General features: G+C 60.3%; 2 protein-coding genes and 1 long non-coding RNA gene across 7 annotated transcripts; 2 read left to right on the top strand and 1 right to left on the bottom strand.

Moving 5' to 3' along the window:
- Nucleotides 1-57: 57 nt before the first annotated feature.
- On the bottom strand, nt 58-7,424 carry LOC109246862 (uncharacterized). 2 transcript variants are annotated; one of them, XR_008421079.1, is made up of 3 exons: nt 6,965-7,424; nt 5,123-5,527; nt 58-569 (listed from the first exon to the last, which is right to left on the bottom strand). It is a non-coding gene; the product is annotated as an uncharacterized LOC109246862 (long non-coding RNA). The 2 variants fall into 2 exon arrangements; XR_002071479.2 differs by lacking the exon at nt 58-569 and having other exon boundaries at nt 4,986-5,527.
- CDK2AP2 (cyclin dependent kinase 2 associated protein 2) lies at nt 6,254-8,443 on the top strand. The gene is given in 5 exon segments (XM_019415185.2): nt 6,254-6,888; nt 6,891-6,936; nt 7,234-7,334; nt 7,422-7,554; nt 7,919-8,443. Coding segments are annotated over 5 exon segments (384 nt in total). The 5' UTR covers nt 6,254-6,852; the 3' UTR covers nt 7,987-8,443.
- A 397-nt stretch (nt 8,444-8,840) lies between these two features.
- On the top strand, nt 8,841-23,123 carry PITPNM1 (phosphatidylinositol transfer protein membrane associated 1). 4 transcript variants are annotated; one of them, XM_019415179.2, is made up of 24 exons: nt 8,841-8,983; nt 10,755-10,873; nt 12,583-12,797; nt 12,882-13,003; nt 13,180-13,404; nt 14,871-15,197; nt 15,274-15,369; nt 15,455-15,559; nt 16,233-16,294; nt 16,389-16,639; nt 16,968-17,157; nt 17,241-17,348; nt 17,623-17,780; nt 17,872-18,077; nt 18,543-18,713; nt 19,362-19,526; nt 19,772-19,920; nt 20,038-20,148; nt 20,602-20,718; nt 20,882-21,030; nt 21,116-21,265; nt 21,346-21,529; nt 21,837-21,965; nt 22,601-23,123. In XM_019415179.2, exons 1-24 carry the CDS (start codon nt 8,980-8,982, stop codon nt 22,862-22,864), a joined length of 3,777 nt encoding a protein of 1,258 aa, XP_019270724.2. In that variant the 5' UTR covers nt 8,841-8,979; the 3' UTR covers nt 22,865-23,123. The 4 variants fall into 4 exon arrangements, with proteins under 4 accessions (XP_019270724.2, XP_019270723.2, XP_019270726.2 ...); XM_019415178.2 differs by having other exon boundaries at nt 8,843-8,983; nt 15,452-15,559; XM_019415181.2 differs by lacking the exon at nt 8,841-8,983 and adding an exon at nt 9,141-9,253 and having other exon boundaries at nt 15,452-15,559.
- The last annotated feature ends 126 nt before the right edge of the window (nt 23,124-23,249 follow it).

The raw sequence follows: 23,249 nt of genomic DNA on the forward strand, positions 1-23,249 counted from the left end.
CTTCTGCTTCTCATTTGTTTACCCTGGAGGACCCAGTGTTTGGCCTCCCAAAAGTTATAAGATCCCTCGACCGTGAACTCCAGGTGGGCAGGGGCCCTTTCTGGATTCTGGGCCCTTCCCAGAGCCAGTATCAGGAAACGTCCCTAGATGAATAAATGCCACCTGCTTCTCCCAGAGCCGGGATGTGCACTGGCCCCTCATCCCGCAAAAGGGCTCCCGTCAGGGCCGGGGTTACAACAAAGAGTAGCACAAGGGAGTGAGGGCTTTTCCCAGGCCAACCTCACGTACTCTGGGAGGGAGAAAGAGCTGGAAGGTCAGCTGGAAGGTCAGCTGGGAGGAGTGAGTGACGGACGGCCCCTTCGGATACACATCAGCTTTGGGGTTCCTGCCTCAAACGCCCGAGCGCGGCAGGGGCCAGGTCGGCGTCCACTCAGAGGCTCTGCTGCCCAAGCCCGCTTCCTCGCCCTCTCTCTCTTGCATTCCTGACTTCACCTCAGCGTCTGCTTCCGGGGGGACCCAAACGACATGTCCCCTCGCTCCAGCGCTGCCGTGGTCCTTAGAGCCCCATTCTGCAAACGGAGGAAACCAAGACACTGAGTCTAAGCAGCCTTGCTAGAGGTCACACGGCCCCACCGCCGTCTCTCCCCGCCCAGTCCATGCAGCACGTGCTGCCAGATTATTCTTTCTAAAGCGTTACTTGCGTTTTGCCACACTTCTGTTCAGGAACTGGCCGTGACACCCCCCCCCCGCCCCCATCGCCCCCAGATTAATCCAGCCACTTCTTCAGGCACCAGAAGGCTCTGGGAGGATGAGGGCTGGCATAGAATCACACAGTTAGGAGGAAGCCGAGGTGGGACTTACAGCCAGGCCCCGGGACTCTAAAATCACAGCCCCAACAAGCCGGTGTCTCGAGTCACCGTGGAGCCGGGCCCTGGCCTCCGCTAGCTGCAGCAAAGGCTTGCCTCGCAGAGCACTGCCTGACCCACGGCTGTTCCCACCTGCCGGGAGGGAGCCTTGACCTTTTGGTCGAGAAGGGGAGGGAGCTTACAACGCCCCCCGCCTGGTCGTCACCATCGCTGCTGCCGACAAGATGGCTTTGGGACAGAGAGGGCAGGGGGCCACCTGCGCCCTGCCCAGCCCAGAGCCTGGACGCCGAGGTGCCGGGGCTGGCCGCAGCGGTCTCAGCACCACTCGCCCGGCAGATCCCAATTAATCCCTAATTCTCAATTAGGGGATCTCTCCTGCCAGTCTGGCAGGCCTGGGGATGAGAAGGAGCTGCCCCAGCCCCAGAGCTTCCCTGGGGGCTCGGCCCCCCCACCCCGCCACCATCCCTCCTCCCTGCCACCACCCTCCACCTGCTGGCACAAAAGGCATCGTCCGTCCCCTCTGCAGGGGCTGGGGGTGGTGACGGACGTGTGTCAGGGGACGACCGGAATCCTGCTGAGGGTCTGCTGCCCGCCGCCCGCCGCCCGCGGGCTCCTGGCCTGGCAGGCTCTGTGGTTGGGGCGGAGGGAGGGGGAGGGGATGGCGATGGGATGGTGTTAATTGGCCGCCCAAAGTGCCCACAGCTCCTCCAAATCTCCTATATGCCTTCCTACCCCCAAAAAGCTGCTGGCCCAGAAAGTCCCAACAGAGTAACCGCTGGAGCAGGGCCCAGGGCCGGGAAGAAACAGTGAGCGGACAGAGACTGTCCTGAGCCAAGAGCCCCTTCTCCACTTAGTGGGGACACCTGCCCCCCAACCCCGTGGGCTGTGGCCAGCTGGAGCAGGCCAGAGCTACGAGATCTTCTGGGTTTCCAAAAGAAACTGTAAAGTCAGACTTACATTGAGTCCATTTTATTGATTTTTTTCTTTTTTTTTTTTTTTTAAGAGAGAGTGAGTGGGAGAAAGGGGCAAAGGGAGAGGGAGAGAGAATCCCAAGCAGGCTTCACACTCAGCATGGAACCAGACTCAGGGCTCCATCCCACGACCAGGGGATCAGGACCTGAGCCGAAATCAAGAGTCAGACGCTCAACCGACTGAGCCACCCAGGCACCCCAATTAAGTCCACTTTAAATAGTTTGCTGACTATAGAATTCAATGAGGTGTATAAACCTTACATGTACAGCTCAATGAATTTTTACATGTGTGTGCACTCAGGGAACCATCACCCACATCAAGATATTACATCCACTTATTTTATTTAGAACAGTTCTAGGCTTACAGAAGTATCTTGAAGATACTACAGGGAGTTCCTGTATACAATCCACCACAGCCAGCTTGGGCAAGGTTCTCCAGAGAACAGAACCAATAGAAGACGTGTGTGTGTGTGTGTGTGTGTGTGTGTGTGTGTGTGTGTGTGTAGCTATTTATTGTAAGGAATTGGCTCAGGTGATTATAGGTGCTGAGCAGTCCCAAGGTTGACAGTCAGCAAGGTGGAGAGCCAGGGGAACTGGTGTTTCAGTTCCAGTCTGAGCCTGAAGGACTGAGGACCAGCAAAGTTTCAAAGACAGATGTCCTGCCTCGACCCTCAAGCAGACCAAGTTCCCTCTTACTCAGCCTCGGTGCTCCATTTGGGTCTTCAGCTGATCGGATAAGGCCCACCCACCCATCATGGGAAGGGCCATCTGCTTTACTCAGTCCTCCAATTCAGTGGATGTTAATTGCATCCAGAAACACCCTCGCAGTCACACCCAAAGTCACATTTAGCCAAACATCTGGCCATTTGCGACCCAGGCACGTTGGCACTTAAAATTAACCATCATGCTCTATTAATATCTTATGTTAGAATGGTCCATTTGTTGCAATTAATAAACACTGACACGTAATTATTAACTAAAGTCTATATTCTATGCAGATTTCGTAATTTTCCCCCTGACTATCCTTTTGCTGTCCAGAATGCCACCCTGGACGCCACATTACATTAGGCATCATGCCTCCTCAAACTCCTCTTGGTTGTGATAGTTTCTCAGGCTTCCCTTATGTTGTTTCATTTTTCTGATCTTGACAGTTTTAAGGAACACTGGTCAGGTATCTTATAGAAAGTCCCTAAGTTGGGATTTGTCTGATGTTCCCCTCATGATTAGTCCGGGGTTATGGGTTTGTAGGAGGAAGACCACACAGGTAAAGTGCCCTTCTCATCCCATCATATCAAGGGTACACAGTATCAACATGACTTCACTGTCGATGTTGACCTTGATCACCTGGCTTGAGGTAGTGTTTGTCAGGTTTCTATACTACAAAATTACTTTTTCTTTCTCCCATTATGTACCACACTCTCTGGAAGAAAGTTACTCTGCATAGCCCACACTTAAGGGATGAGGGGTTACAGTCCACCTCATTAAGGACAGAGTCTCTACATAAATTACTTGGACTTCTTCTATATAGATTTGTCTCTTCTCTCCCTTTATTTATTCAACCATTAGACATAGATATAGAGATAGACGAGACAGAGATAGAAATAGAGATAGCAATACATGTCAGTAAGGGCTCATAGATATTTATTTTATACAAGTTATAATCCAATATTTTTTAAAATTTTGTTGTTCATATTCCTCCAGTTTGGGCCATTGGGAGCCCTTTCAGTTAGTTCCTGTGTCCCTTTGACATACCCCCATCATGGTGGCATTGAGGGTTTGGGGATTTGGGGGTGTGGTGGGTTTGGGTTTGTTTGTTTGTTCGTTCATTCGTTTGTTTTTCAGCATTTTCTTACTTTCTAGAAGTATAAGATGCTCCAGGATCATCTTGTCTATTTTCTGCCCCAGTCTTAGAATTAGCCATTTTCTCCAAGGAACGCTGGTTCACTTTATTGGAGAATGCTATTAGAAACCAAGATCTGGGGGGGCACCTGGATGGCTCAGTCAGTTAAGCATCCAACTTTAGCTCAGGTCATGATCTCGTGGTTTATGAGTTTGACCCCTGCATCAGGCTCTGTGCTGACAGCTCAGCCTGGAGCTTCCCTCGGATTCTGTGTCTCCCTCTCTCTCTGCCCCTCCACCCCCCTCTGCTTAAAAATAAATAACCATTAAAAAAAACTTAAAAAAAAAAAAAAAGAAGCCAAGATCTGGGTGCTATATTGCTTATAGGCTCTCTCAGTTGATAGAGAAGATATGCATGTACACTAATCTGTGTATATACAATTTTTAAATATTTCTGTATGTAATCTACTGTCTCTATATTGAGCTAAACACGAGTTCATATTAATGTCTCCAATTTCCGACCCATTATTACATGGATCATGCTAGCCTCCTCCCCTTGCTTACAAGTAACTTCTCGTCCAAAAAATAAGAAATCATCCATGTTCTTTACTTACTTTTAATTCCCGTGTATGTGCACAGTGGTTTTAAAATTGTCAACCCACACCCCCACAGGAAACCACTTCAACTAGAGACAGTGCTCCTTCATTGTCACAGATCCACTCATTTCCAGATTAGCACCTTAGTCACCCGCCCCTTCAGTGAGGCCATCTCGTACATTTGTAAAACAGCTAGACTCTTTTGTCACATTCTTCATTCCATCCTGGGATCCCCTGACCTCCTAAATGATTTTTTAAATTTTGCATAAAGCTTACTCTTTACGACAGATGCTTAATATCTTGTATCCACCATTACGGTATCATATAGAATAGTTTCAATGCCTTAAAAAAAAAAAATCCCCAGGGTGACTGGGTGGCTCAGTTAGTTGAGCATCCCACTGTTGATCTCAGCTCTGGTCTTGATCTCAGGGCCATGAGTTCAAGCCCAGCATGGGGCTCCAAACTGGGTTTGAAGGCTACTTAAAAAAAAAAAAAAAAAGTCCAGGGTGCCCGGGTGGCTCAGTGGGTTGGGCATCCGACTTCGGCCCAGGTCATGATCTCACGGTTCGTGGGTTCGAACCCTGCATCGGGCTCTGTGCTGACAGCTCAGAGCCTGGAGCCTACTTTGAATTCTGTGTCTTCCTCCCTCTCTGCCCCTCCCCCCTCCCTCTCTGCCCCTCCCCCGCTTGTGTTCTGTCTCTCTCTCAAAAATAAACACTAAAAAATAAATTTTTAATGTGAAAGAACATTACAAAAAATACATAAACTTTTAAACAATTATTTAAAACATCCCTTGTTCAGCTACTTAATGCTACCCCTCATCACCCCTGGCAACCAGTCATTTGTTTACCTTATGTAGAAGTTTCCTTTTTTCCAGAACGCCCTACAATTGGAATCATACAGTACATGGTTTTTTCAGACTGGCTTCTTTCACTTAGCAATATGCCGCTCTGTGTCTTTTCATGGCTAGATAGATGATTTCCTTTTATTGCTGAATAATAGTTCATTATATGGATATATCACAGTTAATTTGCTCATTCGCCAATTGAATGCCACTTCCTCTGGGAAGACTTCTGTGATGTCACCTAGCAGGCTCCTTCCTCCAAATTCCAATGCATCCTGTACCAGACTTCCCATTGTCTTAATATACTGTGTGCCTTCGCTTCCCTGTCCGTCTCTCCTTGAGACTAAGAGTTCCTTGAGGGCAGAAGCCATGGCCAGTTCATTTCCATATCATCAGTGTCTAGCACAAGGCCTGGGAGGAAGAAAAATGTCTGTTGAATGAATGAATGAACGAACGAACTAACGAACGTCCTGCAGAGGAGGAAAATCTACAGACCCGGGGCATGAGGGATATGCGAGGCCAGAAAAGTTTTGAGGAAGAGTAGCGTGGGAGAAAGGGTTAGTGTTTGGAGGAGAGTCTAAGATATAGGGTTATGAGGAATGAGATTTCAGGGGAGGGGTCTGGGTAGAGAAATGGATGGAAAAGAGGAGAATGAATATTCATTTGTCCACACGACAGCCCTATAAGATAGTTATTATTAGCGTCCGCCTCTTAAAAGACGGGGAAACCCAAGCATGCCGAGGTGAGTAACTTGCCCAGGAGGACATCGCCTGTGGGGGTAGTGTGAGATTCGAACCATCAGCTTATTTAACTCCAGTCGATGCTCTCATCACCAGTTTGGGACAGGGCCCGACCTGCAGTGAGCAGTCAACGGAGGTGCGCTGTTCCTGCTATTGTCAGTATGAGGCACCGGCTTGGGGTCTGGGGGGCCAGGTTGAGGGGTCTCTGAGGTTGCCCTCGGACCTGAGACCCAGCCTGGACCTGAGCACTAGGCAAATGAGAAGCACAGGCGCGGTGGTAGCGTTGGTGAGGGACCCGTTGCCATAGGAACAAACGGAGGCTTTAGGAGGAGGGCGCATGCGCGGACCGGGGAAAGGGTGTTGAACCGGTGAAAGGTGACGTAAAAGCGCACGGGGTGAGACGCAGGGCTCCGAACGTCAAAGCCCTGCGTCCTCCGGCACCCAGAGCGGTAGAAAGGCGCGTTCGGTGGTGGCGGCGACAGCAATAACAGCCCCAGCTGGACCGTGACCAGGCGGAGCGCAGCCGACGTGCAAAACAGCGCGAGTGAAGCGATAGGGCGGCGCCCGCACACGGGAAGACCCCTCCGCGTGAACCGCGGCGGACCGGACCAGGGTCCCGGCTTCCGAGGCCCCGCCTCTCGGGCCTTGGGACTAATCGGATTGAGAGCGCGCCGGCCTGGACCGCGAACTCGCCAATTGCGTAGGGCGTCAGCCACCGCCCAATCCGGAGCAGACAGGTGCGAGCCCCGAAAGGCGGAGGCCAATCAGCAGCGGTTGCGGCCTGTTGGGGCCGGTCTCGGCCAATGAGGAGGCTCGAGTGACATCTTCGCGCGCCAATAGGGAGTGAGAGAGCGTTCGTGCCCGCCTACCCTTCCGGCCTGAGCTCTATTTACCAGGGGCGTGCGGCCGGTTTACCAATCAGAGCGCGGCTGAGCGGCCAAGCAGCCAACCCCGGAGGAGCGGCCGGCCGGCGTCCGCCGCACCCAAGAGTTGGGGATGTCCTACAAACCCATCGCCCCCCGCCCCCAGCAGTACCCCCCGGCTCCAGCACCCCTGGGCCCGGCACCCCGGTCCCTACAGGTGAGGATCCAGCTCTACCCCTGCTCACCTGCCCGGGTGGTCGGGAAGACGGCCTGAGTTCTGCAACACTGGGCCTGCCGCCTACCCTCGCTGAGCCTCAGTTTGCTGGCCTGTGAAGTGGGCGTGGTCACGTAAGGGCTAGGTGGTGGAGTGCAGGGGGAGGGGTTTGTCCCTGAAGTTGAGCTCCTGAAGTGAAGCATCCGTTTGGAGGGAATCGGGCGAATCCGGTCGGGGGCTTGGAACGCTGGGAGGAGGCGTCCTGGCCCCGCGCTGACCTCTTACTCGCGCATGTTGCAGCCGGAAGTGTCCCATCGCCATCGGGCTCGGTGCCGGGAGCCGCTGCCCCTTTCAGACCCCTGTTTAACGACTTCGGACCGCCCTCCATGGGTTACGTGCAGGTGAGTGGGGCTGAGGGACTGCGTCTGGATGGGGACTGGGGGTCCCCTCGGGGCCTGAGTTCATCGCCCTGTCCTCCTTTGACACAGGCAATGAAGCCACCGGGCGCCCAGGGCTCCCAGAGCACCTACACGGACCTGCTGTCGGTCATAGAGGAGATGGGCAAAGAGATCCGGCCAACCTATGCTGGTAGCAAGAGCGCCATGGAGCGTCTGAAGAGAGGTAAGTGAGGCCTTCACCCGCCCTGGTCAAGAGACTAACACCGGACAGTCCTTCATGAGGAAGGGAAGGACATCTGAAGGCCACCTGAGCCAAACCTAGACAAGGGCCAGGATCACCATCCAGAGGGGTGTTTTGAATTGAATTGAAATTGAGTCCGTTTTCGGGGAAGGACCAGAGCATTTGTATTTCAACAAGGCAGATTTGAGCGTTAGCCACGTCTCTAATCGTATTAGTCCCCTCGTTAGATTATAGTCCTTGTCCTTTTTACTGAAAGGAAAGGGGGTAGAGAGGGAGGGGTCTTCCTCGGGGGGGGGGGGGGGACTGTGGAGAGTCGCTCTACGTCACTTGCGCATCCCCACCTCAGGCATCATCCATGCCCGGGCCCTAGTCAGAGAGTGCCTGGCAGAGACAGAGCGGAACGCCCGCACGTAACAGGACGCAACTCCGCCTCCGAATCTGGACCTTTCCCGGCCACTGCAGAGCACCTGCTTCTCCCTGGCCTTCACCCCGAGTTGCACTTCCCAGCCTGGGCTTCCTGTCCTGTGTCCCGTGGTGGGTGCCCTCCAGGAACCAGGGGGCGGCTCTCACTCCAGTCGACAGCACTAACTGGGACTCTTTCAAGAGTTAGCAGCGAGGTCACTGTGAGTCCCACCCATGACCTGCCAACAGTGTTGATCCAACTGGAGCGTTCTCCTTTCTGTGGCCCCCACCACTCAGCACTTACCCAGGACTTTTCACCACTTTTCCCAGACTCCTCCCCTAGCAGGGCCTCCGAAGGCCTGTCACCTCCCTGCCTCGTCTCCTGGGCCATAGCGACTCTTTTTTCAGTGTCTTTTGCTAAATATGCCCTTTTTGTATAAATAAAAGATAATTTGGAGTTGTTCTCTCATCTCTTAGTCTTTCTGAGTCTGGTACTTCTGCTAAGCCAGGCAGAAATTGGGAAAGAGGAGACTTACAGAGGGGAAAGGGTCGGTGCAGTGGTGGGAGAGAGAGGGCAGCCGAGCCCGGCCTGGCCTTGCCCTTGCTGTCCGTTGATTTGGGTCGGGACCTTGCCCTTCTCCTGCCCTCAGCCTTCCCAGTTGTGGAAAGGGTTGAACTTTAGTACCTGGGAGCCCTGCCCTCCTACACATGGTGCCACCAGGGGGCAGCGCAGGGCCTTGGCAGCCTCCGCAGCTGGAGGGCACTGTCGGCAGCCTGGGCCTAGAGGCTTCTTTCTCTGGATTGGCAGTGATGTCTGGCAGGGTGGAAATGTCAGTTCATGTGAGCCAGGCGGTCGCATGCCCTCATGCCCTAACATCTTGAACTCCGAGTCAGCCATGAGAGGCTCTGAACACATCCTGACTCCTCAGGGGAGAGGGGACACTGCTGCTTCCCTCCCCCCAGCACCTGGGAAGCAGAGCCAAGGGGAGAGGACTGCCTTCCGAAATGGGTGAGACCCAGCTCCGTGCTGCCATCCACTGTCCCAGCACCTTCTAGCCTGCTGGGTGTGGCCCCGTGAGCCCAGCCCTCAGGTGTCTCAGCCTTTGCCCAGGGTCTGGTTGGCCAGACTTGTGGACCCGGAAGGTATCAGTGGGGAAAGCCATGGGGCCCCATTCAGGGGCTAGACCACGGCTTCGGAGTGACTGCAGTCCTATGCCTGAGTGTATAGCTGAATGACCTTAGAGGCCTGGGGCGCTGGAACGCCACCCCCTAGGGACAGGCAAGTCTTAGACCAGCCTCTCCTCAGACTTTGGAGGCCGCGCGGCATCTCCCCTACCCTGGGTCCCGGGCTCGAGGGCTGGGAAGAATGGGGATGGGTCCAGCCATATTTCCAAGGCACACAGGAGGGCTGGGCCAGGGTGGAGATAGGAAGTGTTTAGGGGATCCCAGAGAACACGGAGTGAAAGCGCCAGCATTTGGAGAACTGCCTCTTCCCCTGCCGCCTTGGGGGAAGGAAGCAGGGGCCGCCCTCCTCCGCCGCGGGCGGGGCCGCCGGGACCCCGCTGAAGTGGGGAGGGACAGCAGGGCCCAGGAAAGGGGCGGGGCGGCCGCCGTGACGCGGCGGGCGGCGGGGAGGGACAGCAGGGGCGCCGGCGGGCGGACCCGGAGGAAGGTCGGGGCCATGGGCCCGCGCTGCGCCTTCAGAGGGTCCGGCCACCGCTGGAACCCGAGGCTGGGGCTGGGGGTGCCCCGGGCTCCGACCCGCGGCCCGTCCGCCCCCGCCCGCACCGGGTGAGGGGCGCCCGCCCTAGACTAGAGGTGAGCCGGGACGTCGGCGGGCGGGCGGGCCAAGAGCGCGGCAGGGGACGGGGACGCAGGGGAGCAGAGGGAAGTGGGGACAATGGGGCCTCTCGCCCGCTCGCTGGGTGCGAGGTGGGGAGGTGGGAGGGGTGCCTGCAGCGGAACCGGGGCGCGGGCGGGCGGAGCGGGTCTCCCAGGGTCGGGGCCCGTGGGATACCCAGCGGAGCGACTCTTGCCTCAGCTCGAAGAGGGGTCAACCCCGGGAAGGATGATGGGGTGGCTGCACAGACGTGCCGGGGGTCCAGGAAGGATGCTGAGGCGGGGAAGTCGAGGACTGGGCTGCCGGGCAGAATGGGGAAGGCAGATCTGGGGGCCGGAGGGGTTAGTTATCTGGTCCTGGAAGGTAGGTTCGGGGGGGTGGGGCGCGGCGGGGGGGGGGGTGGGAGGACACTGACAGACGTTACAAGGAGGGGCGCACGGGGCTGCTCTGCGGAGACACCCCGGGGGACAAGGTTCTAAGTGGATGTCTGGGAGTGGGGGGCAAGCGACCCCACCGACTAGGGGAAAGGGATGCAGGGGGCGGGCCCCGAGGGGCCGGTTGTGGAAGGCGGGCCGGGAAGGAGGGCACCGGGGCTCCCGGGGGTGGGTCCCCGAGGGATGCGGTGTCAGGGGGCTTAGGACACTGGCGCGGCGGGCCCGCTAGCCCGGCGGCCCGCGCCCGCCGCTCCGGGGGGCCCGCGTCAGCGCGCGGTTGCCATGGCGACGGGCGGGCGGTGAGGGTGGGGGGGGACGGGGGCCGCGCGGAAAAGAGGTCAGCGCTCAGCCTCGCTGCGGCTGGCGGCGGCGCCGGGCTCGCCTCTGCCTCCCCCGTGGCGGGCCCGGGCATGGGGTCCCGCGGCCCGAGCCCTCCGGCCCGCGCGCAGGGCTCGGGGCCGCGCGCCGCCGCCCCGCACTGACTGCCGCGCCGTGCCCTGCGCCAGGCGGAGCGGAGGCCGCGCGCGGCCGGCCGAGCACCTTCAGGATGCTCATCAAGGAGTACCACATTCTGCTTCCCATGAGCCTGGATGAGTACCAGGTGGCCCAGCTCTACATGATCCAGGTGAGGGCGGGAGAGCAGCAGGAGCCTAAGGGGGGGGGGGGGGGACACTTCGTGATGGGGTAACGGCAGGAGCGCGCAGGCCGCACCTGGGACGAGGGGCCGGGCCGCCTCAACACACCCCCCCCCACCCCCCCTCAGCCCGGCTCTGGGGCCTGGAAGGACTCAGAGCCTAGGGGAGGACAGAAAAGTCCCCCTTCCAGTGCGGGGAGGGGGGCGGCGGTGGGAAAAGGGACAGAAGGGCCTGGTGGTGCCTCCCCATCCCCCAAGTGCCCGGCCCGGCTGGCTGGTTGCTGGTTGCGGCTCAGCCCACTTCTGATCTCCTTTAATCCTCCTTAGAATCGTAACCCCTTGCGGGAGGGAAAGGAGCGCCTGAGGAGGCAAGAGTGAGAGGCAGGGAGCGAGGAGGGGTGCTGGGTGGTAGAGAAGACTGGAAGCGCGTCCCCAGGGGGTCCTGACAACCCCAGGAGGTCAGGGAAACGGGGTGAGGACCAGACCCCAAAACTGTGACAGAGAGGGGCAGGCAGGGATCCAAGAGGTAGGGGTCTAGACTTGGGCTGTGAGACGCATGGGGCCGGGCAGGGGGAGAAGAGGGTGGGTGCAAGGCCTCAGGGAAGCCCCAGAAATGAGGGTCAGGGTCTGAGGAGACAAGAGGGCCAGGATCCGGCCTCAGGGGGTTGAGTGGGCCAGGTTCAGGCTCCAGAGCTATAAAAGGGCCGTATCTGAGTGCTCTCAAGCTATAAGGGGTGTGGCAGGGGCCCATATTGGGGTCTCGGGGAGGGAGGGGACTGGCGTCAGGTTCTCGGAGGATCTCCCTGATTCTTCCAGCCCACCCTCCCCGGCCTCCTTGCTGCCCCCGGAGCACATGCCACACACTCCCACCCCAGGAGCCTGCACTGGCATCCCCTCTGCCTTGATAGCTCCCCCCACCCCACATCTGCACTCCACCGTCTACCCTCCCCCACTTAAGTCATGTTCAAATTGTGGTCATGTTATCTTCTCAGGCTTTCCCTGATCATCCTGCCCTAATTGCCAATATGCCAATATGCTGTAATCTCAACCCAATATCCCTTACCTTAGTCTACACTTTCTTCTTCCCATAACATTTCCCACTTCTTTTTTTTTAACGTTTTTATTTATTTTTGAGGGAGAGAGAGAGAGAGCGCGTGCAAGTGGGGGAGGGGCAGAGAGAGAGGGAGACAGAGAATCCCAAGCAGGCTCCAGGCTCCGAGCTGTCAGCACAGAGCCCGACGCGGGGCTCAAACTCACAAACCGCAAGATCATGACCTGAGCCCTATTCAGACGCCCAACCGACTGAGCCGCCCAGGCGCCCCAACACTTCCCACTTCTAATATACCCTGTCACTTGGCTTCTGTTATGTCCCCCGCCCCCCTCCACTAGAACTTAAGTCCCACAGGGGAGGCAGGGATCTTTGTTTTATTCATCAGCAGGTCCCAATTAATATAATCCCAATATGCCTGGAACAGAGCAGACAATAAATACACGAGTGAGTGCTGGGCTGCGAGCCCTGTGGAGGACGACAGCAGCTGTGGGCCTGATCCCAGGGAGCTGCAGGGGGCCAGGGTCAAGTTGCAGGGAGGTGGGAAGGCTGGGACTAGGGCTCCAGCACGGTGCAGGGGGCCAGGCTCAGCTGGGGACCCCAGGAGCTCAGCTGAGGCCGAGCCGCCCATTCTGTTCTGCCCCGGGTGCAGAAAAAGAGTCGGGAGGAGTCGAGCGGTGAGGGCAGTGGTGTGGAGATCCTGGCCAACCGGCCCTACACAGACGGGCCCGGCGGCAGCGGGCAATACACACACAAGGTATACCACGTGGGCTCCCACATCCCAGGCTGGTTCCGGGCGCTGCTGCCCAAGGCCGCCCTGCAGGTGGAAGAGGAATCCTGGAACGCGTATCCCTACACCCGAACTCGGTGAGTGGGTGGGGCAGGCCTGGGGCTACAAGGAGAACAGCCCCGGTGGGCACAGTAGTGACCCCACCCCTGCCCTCCACCCAGGTACACCTGCCCCTTTGTGGAGAAATTCTCCATTGAAATAGAGACTTACTACCTGCCTGACGGGGGGCAGCAGCCAAATGTCTTCAACCTGAGTGGAGCAGAGAGGAGACAGCGCATCCTGGGTGAGGCCTGGGGCCAGTGAGGGGACCCTAGAGCCCCTCTCAGGCCACCTGCCCCCTCGGTGGGCAGCCTCTGACAAGTCCCAGACTCTGTCCTGGCCTCGGCTTCCTGGCTGCAGGGAGGAGGTGGCAGGGACGCAGGGGGTCCGTGTGGCTCAGTGCCGCTGGAACCCCCTCAGATACCATCGACATCGTGCGGGACGCCGTGGCCCCAGGAGAATACAAAGCAGAAGAGGACCCCCGGCTGTACCGCTCGGCCAAGACTGGCCGGGGACCGTTGGCCGATGACTGGGCTCGCACAGCGGCCCAGACCGGGCCCCTCATGTGTGCCTATAAGCTGTGCAAGGTCGAGTTCCGCTACTGGGGCATGCAGGCCAAGATCGAGCAGTTCATCCACGATGTCGGTGAGCACCCAGCCACAGGAGGCTCCCTTTACCCAGCATGCACCAGGCCCCGTGTTTGAGCCAGGGACGCTCCCCGTCTACTGGGGACACAGAAGCACAAAGCCATCGTTTCCACTTGATATGGTGGCACTGAGGCAGAGGGGAACAGCACAGCCTGGCTGGGGGCCAGGGGAGCCTAGCCTTGAGGTGGAGGTAAGAGTCAGGAGGGCAAGAAGCCGGGGGCCTGAGCTCTGAGGTCCACGCAGGCTCTGACGTTCAGAGATGCTGCTTCTCATCCGTGAGGCTTCCCGGATTCTCCCACGTTCTGTGGGCCCGGGGAGACTTAGAAACTCTCGGAAGGGTCAGCAGCCCTAACCAGCAACACACGAGGAAGTACAGGCTGTGACTCTGACTCATCCTCTTGGGGTCCCTCCCGCTCCCAGCTCCCCTTCTCACCCTCCTAAAGCTAACCCCACAGCCCCTGCAGCTCAGCCCTGCCCCGTCCCCCAGGTCTGAGGGTGGGCCGCCTGCAGGTACAAGAACCCCGGATGGGGGCCTCTGGGGGCCTGGGCTCCACGGGACCTCTATTGAGCTACTTCGCGTCTCTGCATCTTTGTTTTCCCTTCTGTGAATGAGCAGGAGGCCGGGCCAGGTATCAAGACCTAACATCGACTGAGCATTCACAACCTGCAAGTTCCTTTGCCGATCACTTCTCATGCAAGATTTCCTCTAACACCCTGACACCCCTCCAGAGTGGGAGCTACGATTCCCATTTTACAAATGAGGGAATGTAGCTCAGAGAATAATCCAGGCTCCTTGTCTTGCGTTTGTAAAAATACCAAAAAGCACAAATAAGAAAATGAAATCACCCACAGATACCCGCTAGTAAGATTCCGATATATATCTCCTTCCAGGAGTTTATAATTATAATCCAACCGTTATTAATTTCTTTCCTAGATATTGAAGCTCCTAACTTTATTCCTCTGCTTAAGATGAAAACATCCCAGAATGGGTATCATCTTTCACTACAAACTTCATTAAGTGCCAACGCTTCCATTAACTATTCACACCTTCATTAACTATCAACAATTTCATTAACTGTTAATGCCTTAATTGATGACTTCTCGGAAGAAGTCAGCAGGAAGCCAGCTGAAAGACAGCAAGAAGTGGCCTTGGTCCCAGCTGCCCAGAGTGTTGGGGTTGGGTTCGTGCTCCGAGTTGGGGTGTCCAGAGGCATGAAAGAGGCAGGGACAGAGGGAGGGAGCCGGGGCAGGAAGGCAAATGCCCCAGTTTCTATTCCCGTCTCCTGGGTGGCACCAGCCTCGCCCTACTCCGTGGCTCTGGGTGGGTGGTGTGCCCAGGGGAGCCATCACCCGCTGTAGAGGGCTGGCAATGTTGCTGCCCGGGGCAGGGGGGGGGGGCAGTGGCAGGGAAACTCGGGCTCGGGGCGCGGGGGGGGCATGGTTCTGATGCCCGGGCACCTCCAGGTCTGCGTCGAGTGATGCTACGGGCCCACCGCCAGGCCTGGTGCTGGCAGGATGAATGGACAGAGCTGAGCATGGCTGACATCCGGGCGTTGGAGGAAGAGACTGCCCGCATGTTGGCACAGCGCATGGCCAAGTGCAACACGGGCGGTGAGGGGCCCGAAGCCCAGGCCCCTGGGAAGCCTAGTGCTGAGGCCCGGGCTGCGGCCAGCCACGCTGGCACCCCCGACGGGCCCGAGGCGCCCTCCGGCCCCGATGCCTCGCCCGATGCCAGTTTTGGCAAGCAGTGGTCCTCATCTTCCCGCTCGTCCTACTCATCCCAGCATGGAGGTGAGGCTGGGGCGCGGGGAAGCGAGGGAGCCGCCCTCGGGCCGGACCCCAGGCTGAGACCGAGGTGGCCCTGCAGGCGGCGTGTCTCCCCAGAGCCTGTCCGAATGGCGCATGCAGAACATCGCCCGAGACTCTGAGAACAGCTCCGAGGAGGAGTTCTTCGATGCCCACGGTCAGCACCAGAGCCCTGCTGGGGGCAGGGGTGTCCCTGAGCGGCTCCTACTGCCCCATGACACGGCCCCCTGTCCTTTTAGAAGGCTTCTCGGACAGTGACGAGGTCTTCCCCAAGGAGATGACCAAGTGGAACTCTAGTGACTTCATTGATGCCTTTGCCTCCCCCGTGGAGGCTGAGGGGCCCCCAGGTAAAGACCGCCGGCCACCAGCACCCTGCATGCAGGGGGCACTCGGAACCGCCCAGCCCTCAGCTTAGCGGGGCCCTAAGTTGAGCGCCAATCCAGAGAGAGTGTGCGGTGAACACGCAGGTGAATGATGGGCGGGGTGAGCGAGGAGAGACGGGGGCTTAGAATGGACTCCAAGTTCAGACATAGCACAAAACGTGGAGGAATTAACGTGGAGGCCGGGAAGGCGACACGGGCGAGGTGAGATGTGAGCCGGACTTTGCGGGGTTGCACCAGCTCCGTCCCACAGAACTTGCAGCCATGACGGACATCCACCAGCCACGTGTGGTCTTCCGGCACGTGGACTGTGGCTCGTGAGCCTGAGGAGCCGCAATTGGTGTCGTACTTTAATTCCTTCCCACTTAAACAGGCCCGTGTGGCCAGTGGCCACCATATTGGACAGGGCAGGATTAGAAGGAGTTTTCCAGGCAAACGGGCATTGTGGGGAGGAGGCGTCCCTCTCAGCAACGGGACGAACACGTGCAAAGGCCCGGCAGCGTGAGATGCCCCGTGAGAGTCTGGTGAGAGAGGTCAGAGGAAGAGGCAGACAGCGAAGTGAGGGTACCCGCAGTGCCGGATGAGGGGACCCCCGCAGGCCCCTCGGTCTCCTTCACTGGCTACACCCCCCGTCCTATAGACCCTGGAACCGAGGCCACCAAAGACATCGGGGATGGGGCCCGAGCGCCCAGGGACTCAGAGGTGAGTACGGCCGGCCCCCCCCCACGTCTGCAGTTCTGCCCCACACCAGGCAGGCTACTGCTCTGACACCCAGGCACCCCGTTGTGCCCCACAGGGCCCAGACGGAGCCGGGGAGCTGGGCGCCGAGGCGTGCGCCGTGCACGCCCTCTTCCTCATCCTGCACAGCGGCAACATCCTGGACTCAGGGCCCGGAGACGCCAACTCCAAGCAGGCGGACGTGCAGACCCTGAGCCTGGCCTTTGAGGCCGTCACACGAGTCCACTTCCCCGAGGCCCTGGGCCACGTGGCGCTGCGTCTGGTGCCCTGCCCGCCCATCTGCGCGGCCGCCTATGCCCTCGTCTCCAAGTACTGGTCAGGGGCGGAAGGGCGGGGGACACACAGGGTCTCCAAGGTGCAGACAGCCACCGGGGGCTCCCGGGACCAAAGAGGCCCACGAGGGAAGGGGCAGGGGAGGGGCGAGGCGGGGAGGCCAGCCACCCACCGGGCTGGACTTCAGTTTCTCGTCAGTGGCTCCATCACAAAGGCCCCCTGGGTGCCGATGCTCCCCACAGAGGCGCCGCTGCAGAGCTGGGACTTGCCAACAGGCCCAGGGGGCTGGGAGGGGGCGGTGGAGGGGCCGGAGGCCCTCCCTCCCACCCACCCACCCACCCACCCGCCGCCCCTCCTCCTCCAGCCTGAGCCCCTACAGCCACGACGGTGACAGCCTGTCCCGCTCCCAGGACCACATTCCACTGGCTGCCCTGCCACTGCTGGCCACCTCATCCTCACGATACCAGGGCGCTGTGGCCACCGTCATCGCCCGCACCAACCAGGCCTATGCCGCCTTCCTGCGCTCGTCGGAGGGTGCCGGCTTCTGCGGGCAGGTCAGGGGTCGGGGACGGTCCAGGGAAGCTCGCCGCTGGAGCCCTGCGTCCGTCCTCCTGATGGCGCCGCTCTCCCCAATCAGGTGGTGCTGATCGGAGACGGCGTGGGCGGAATCCTGGGCTTTGACGCACTTTGCCACAGTGCCAGCGCGGGCACCGGGAGCCGGGGCAGCAGCCGCCGAGGGAGCATGGTCAGTGTGGCCGGACCCTGCCAACTCAGGAGGGGGCTGTTTCTCCAGCTCTAGGTCTCTAGGTCCCCCCCCCCCCCCATCCACACCGCCTCCCCGCAGTAGGACTACTCTTCGGGCAGCTTCCCTGCTGCTTCGCTCTGTCCCCTCTTGGGCTCTGCCCCAGTTCCTTCCTTGAGTCCCTGCCCAACCTCCAAGCCTCTCTCCTCGCTTCCAAATAAGTAGAAATCGAATCGTCTCCAACCCTAAGGATATTTTTGTCCCCTGTTCTGTCTAGAACAATGAGCTGCTCTCCCCGGAGGTCGGCCCAGTGCGGGACCCCCTGGCAGATGGGGTGGACGGGCTGGGACGGGCCAGCCCAGAACCCTCAGCCCTGCCTGCCCAGCGTACCCCCAGCGACATGGCCAGTCCTGAGCCCGAGGGTGCTCAGAACAGGTGACACTCCTGCCCCATCACCCGTGCCCTGGGCTTGTGCTGGGCCGTGGAGGCAGCAGCGCTGAGCACCCTCCCCACCCCCCCCCCACAGCCTGCAGGCGGCCCCCTCCGCCACCTCCTCCGGGGAGCCCAGGCGGGCAAGCACAGCCTCCTGCCCCCCTGCTGCCACTTCTGAGGCTCCTGATGGCCCCACCAGCGCCGCCCGCCTTGACTTCAAGGTCTCCGGCTTCTTCCTCTTTGGCTCCCCGCTGGGCCTGGTGCTGGCTTTGCGCAAAACCGTGATGCCCGCCTTGGAGGGTGAGCCCTGAGGGTGGGGGTGGCAGCCACGCCTTTTCCTTCATCTGTCCCTCTGCCGTCTCCTTCGTCCCCCACGAGATGCTGGTGTTATTGCCGTACCTCACTGAACAAATCAAACGGCCTGGTTAGAGAAGGGGAACCTGAGGCCCAGAAACTTGCCAAGGCCAAGTTTCCCAAAGCGCACCAGGAGGACCTCAGGCCCACACACGCTGTTCTGCGTGAGCCGGGGTCTGACTGGCAGGAGGAAACGCTTCATCCTGAACCCCGTCGGCAGATGAAGGGTCTGCTCTCTTCTTAGCTGAGTCACCTGTCTCACATTAACAGGACCCTGGTGACCTCTTGGGGAGTACAGGTTGGGAAGGGCCGGTTCAGGGTCACCCAGCATGCCAGGTGCTGCTTCCCACACCCCCTACCTTCCAGCATGCCCAGCTGAATCTCCTCCTTCCTTTATCTTCTGGGTACCAGTGGCCCAGATGCGGCCCGCCTGTGAGCAGATCTATAACCTCTTCCACGCGGCCGACCCCTGCGCCTCCCGCCTCGAGCCCTTGCTGGCCCCCAAGTTCCAAGCTATCGCCCCACTAGCCGTGCCCCGCTACCAGAAGTTCCCCCTGGGAGACGGCTCATCCCTGCTGCTGGGTATGCCCCCAACCAAGATAAAGGGGAGAAGGAGGAGGGCACTAACAGGGAGGGATGGGGATGGGCGCCCCTCCCCCAGGAAGATGTGAGGTGGTTCCTATATCATTGGTAGCCTCTCATGTCGCCACTTCCAGGACCAAGGAGCCCTACCCTGGCCCTTTGTGAGGTCTGGATTCCCCAAGACCCTCTGACATTCTCTGCCAAGGAGTGGGGGGCAGCGGTGATGTCTGGGTTAAAGAGAGGAGCCAGGGTGGCACCGGGGTGCCAGTGTCTGAGAATCGCCACAATGTGGAGGGGCTGCTGTATCTGTATCTGTAGGGGTGTAGCCATATACACGTGTGTTCACGGATTGGTATGGGGCATGTACACGTGGGTGTGCCAGTGGGTACCCGTTTGGCCCCATGAGACAAATGGGACTGCACTGGGGTGGTGGTGACAGGCATTCTGGAAGGAACACAGTTGGCTGTCGGCCCCTTTTCACTTCCACCCAAATGTAGGGCACTTCAGCCTCAGCCAAGACCTGACCAGGGAGGGCTGGCAGGGAAGGTGGTGGATGTGTGAGGGCCAAGCTGTCCTGGAACCCTCAGATGGGAAGCCGGGAGGGCGGCCCGGCTCAGATCACGGCTCAGGCTGCCCCACCTTCCCCAGCTGACACTCTGCAGACCCACTCAGGCCTCTTTCTGGAAGAGCTGGAGATGTTGGTGCCCTCCACACCCACCTCTGCCAGCGGTGCCTTCTGGAAGGGCAGTGAGTTAGGCACTGATCCACCGGCCCAGCCAGCTGCCCCCAGCACCACCAGTGAAGTGGTTAAGAGTAAGTCAGCCAGCCCCCCAGACTGGGGAGGGGACCCTTATTCTACCTCCCAAAGCCCAGCTGAAACACCCTTGCCCCCCCCCCCCAGCGTTTGCTCTGGGACGAGGGGGCGCCCGGTACCCATCCCTGGGCTTGGCAAAGAGCAGGCTCGGCAGAAAAGAGGGAGGAAAGAGTACCCAGGGGCCAGACACGTGGGCACGAGGTGGGAGGCCACCCCTGACTCCCTGCCCAACGTGGCCGTGCAGTCCTGGAGCGCTGGTGGGGGACGAAGCGGATTGACTACTCGCTGTACTGCCCCGAGGCGCTCACCGCCTTCCCCACCGTCACGCTGCCCCACCTCTTCCACGCCAGCTACTGGGAGTCGGCTGATGTGGTGGCCTTCATCCTGCGCCAGGTGGGCTCGGGGATCGGGCATACAGGGTGGGAGACGAGCACTGGACAAGGATGGGGAGCCGCCGGCCAGAGGAGGGGCAGACCCAGGTCCCCCGGTCACGTGGCCTCGCGTGCACAGGTGATCGAGAAGGAGCAGCCACAGCTGACGGAGTGCGAGGAGCCGTCCATCTACAGCCCGGCCTTCCCCAGAGAGAAGTGGCAGCGCAAACGCACGCAAGTCAAGATCCGGGTACGTGCCCGCCCCCTCGGGTCCTCGGGAGATTCTGGGGAGAGAGGCCCAGCCCTCTCTCCGCAGCATCCCCGCCCCTCGCCACCTTCCCGCGACCTCCCCGGGTGCCGTCCAGCCCGCTGTAGTCCTGGCCCCGCCCCCTCGAGTCTCGGTCCCGCCCCTGGGAACCAGGAACCTCCTCCCCTTCCACCGCTAATTCGGGCCTCGGATCCCAGCTCTCCCCACCCAGCCTCATCCTCTGCATCCCGTCCTGTCACGGCTCCGCTCCCTGGGAGCCGAAGTCCGCACACAGGCACTCGGGACCTCAGGTGGGGGGCGGGAAAGCGCCCACCACTCGGGCCTCGCTCCTCCTGCAGAGGCCCCGCCCCCACCTGGGCTAGGGTCCCCCTCAGCAGCCGCTCCTGCATCCACGTCGTCTCCCGGCCGCGGTCTCACGCCGTCTCCTCTCGCCAGAATGTCACTTCCAACCACCGGGCAAGCGACACGGTGGTGTGCGAGGGCCGCCCCCAGGTGCTGAACGGGCGCTTCATGTACGGGCCCTTGGACGTAGTCACGCTCACCGGAGAGAAGGTCAGGACGCGGCCGTCTTGGCCCCGGGTAGACCCGCCCCCATCGAGCCGACCTCGCACCCGCAGGGAACTCTCGGTCCCGTCTACCCCCGACGACAGCCCGCCCAGACCCTCCTCCGCTCAGGCTCCGCCCCACGGGCCCCCTCGCCCGCTCTCCCCACCAGGTGGACGTCTACGTCATGACGCAGCCGCTGTCAGGCAAGTGGATCCACTTCGGCACTGAGGTCACCAACAGCTCCGGCCGCCTCACCTTCTCGGTGCCCCTGGAGCGCGCGCTGGGCATCGGCGTCTACCCGGTGCGCATGGTGGTCAGGTGAGCGCCAGGCGGGCGGGGCTTCGGCGGGGCGGGGGCTCCGCCGGCCTCGACCCACGCCGCTCACGCCGTCCGTGGGCCGCAGGGGCGACCACACGTACGCCGAGTGCTGCCTGACCGTGGTGGCCCGCGGCACGGAGGCCGTGGTCTTCAGCATCGACGGCTCCTTCACCGCCAGCGTCTCCATCATGGGCAGCGACCCCAAGGTGCGCGCCGGCGCAGTGGACGTGGTCAGGTAGGAGCGGCGCCACCCGGCTGGTCGCGGTGACCGACCCCACCCTCGGAGATGGAACCGACCGCCGTCCCACCCCACAGGCACTGGCAGGACGCCGGCTACCTGATCGTGTACGTAACGGGCCGGCCCGATATGCAGAAGCACCGCGTGGTGGCCTGGCTGTCGCAGCACAACTTTCCTCACGGCGTCGTCTCCTTCTGCGATGGCCTCACCCACGACCCGCTGCGCCAGAAGGCGATGTTTCTGCAGAGCCTGGTGCAGGAGGTGCGGCTGGGGAGGGCTCGTCCCCGCCTGGGGCTGTAGGACTTGTGCAGGCCCATCTGGTCCCACCCCCACGGGCCTGGGACCCTAACTGGCAAGAGGGGCCCCGAGGGCCCGGCCCCCTAGTGGTCCGAGAGGCCCCTAGTCCTCTGGACTAACTCCCGCTAGTGTCGGGGCCTGGTGACCTAGGACCCCCGTGGCCCCGCCTCCTTCCGGCTAGACCCTCCCCGAAGCAATCAGACCCTGGATGCCCAGCCGAGCGCCCCAGTCTCACGGCCCTAGGGTGGCTGACTGGCTTCTCCTGCCACAGGTAGAACTGAACATCGTGGCCGGCTATGGGTCCCCCAAAGACGTGGCCGTATACGCGGCCCTGGGCCTGCCCCCGAGCCAGACCTACATCGTGGGCCGTGCGGTGCGGAAGCTGCAGGCTCAGTGCCAGGTGAGAGCCAAGTGCAGGCCGGGATTGGGGGCTGGCCGGGGAGCCGGAGCCTGGGTGTGAGGCCACGAAGACCACCTCTGTGAAGAAGCACCTGACGGGGGCGGCTACAAAAAGGCCAGCTGGCCTCAGGGGACTGGGCTCCTCCTAGGACAGGAGTCATAAACAGCTCGAAGCTGCTGGGCAGGGATAGGTAACAGGCGGAAGTGTGCTCAAGACCTTGAATGTTCGTATCCACCCCCGCATGGCCCTGGCCATGGACCTTGAGCTTCCTGAGCCTCAATTTCCTGTCTGTAGAACGGAAGTGATGAAATGGCACCAACCCCCACAGCTTTCAGGAACACCACTTAATGCCTACGGGGGTGGGAACAGAGTAGGTGCTTACTGTCAGCCGCTGTTACTTCCCGCCAAGATCCCAGGAAACTGAAGCCCGGAGAGGGGCAGAGATAGGAGGAAAGCCGGGGTGCTCTGGCTCCCGGTCTGGGGTTCCTATCTGCTGAGAGAAGACACCGGGTCAGGCTGTGCCGGGTCCGTAATGCTGCCAGCACTGCCCACGAGCCTGGGGGACGGGGACAGGTGAGGCTGCGTGTGGGCCTGAGACCAGCAGTGCCCTCAGCCCTACCCGTCTCTGCCCACAGTTCCTGTCAGATGGCTACGTGGCCCACCTGGGCCAACTGGAGGCAGGCTCCCACCCTCACGCCCCCACGGGGCCCTCCAGAGCCGCCCTGGCCAAGAGCAGCTATGCTGGGGCCGCCCCCGTGGACTTCCTCCGCAAGCAGAGCCAGCTGCTTCGCTCCAGGGGGCCCAGTCAGGTGGAGCGGGAGAGCCCGGGGACACCGCCCACCACCCTGGCCCGAGGCAAGCCCCGAAGCATCAGCCTCAAGTTGGACAGCGAAGAGTGAGGCCCCGACCGTGGTGGCCCGGAGTTATTTATTCATGCACTCGAGGGGCCCGAATGGCACACGGGGGGGGAGGCTGGGGGCCCAGACCTCTGGCCCCCCAACCCCACACCCTACATCTTTGTCTGCCCCTCGGTGTTACTTCCCTTTCACGGGGGAGGCACCCAGCCTTGGTGGGGGGGGGGGGGGGAGAGGAGGAGGATGCGGCCCAGAGGCTTTTCCAGTGTGTGTGAATCCATGAAAATAAACCACCTGCATCCCACCTGACTGCCCACCTGTCTGGTACCACAGGGCAACCGAGCCCAGTTTCCAGTTTGATGGGGACACTGAAGGGCAGAGGGGCCGGGATGTGACTAGGGTCACACAGGTTAGAGGCGAGGCCAGGATG

Source organism: Panthera pardus, unplaced genomic scaffold (genome assembly GCF_024362965.1).
Source record: "Panthera pardus isolate Hobbes unplaced genomic scaffold, ASM2436296v1 HiC_scaffold_12, whole genome shotgun sequence".
Lineage (NCBI taxonomy): Eukaryota > Metazoa > Chordata > Mammalia > Carnivora > Felidae > Panthera > Panthera pardus.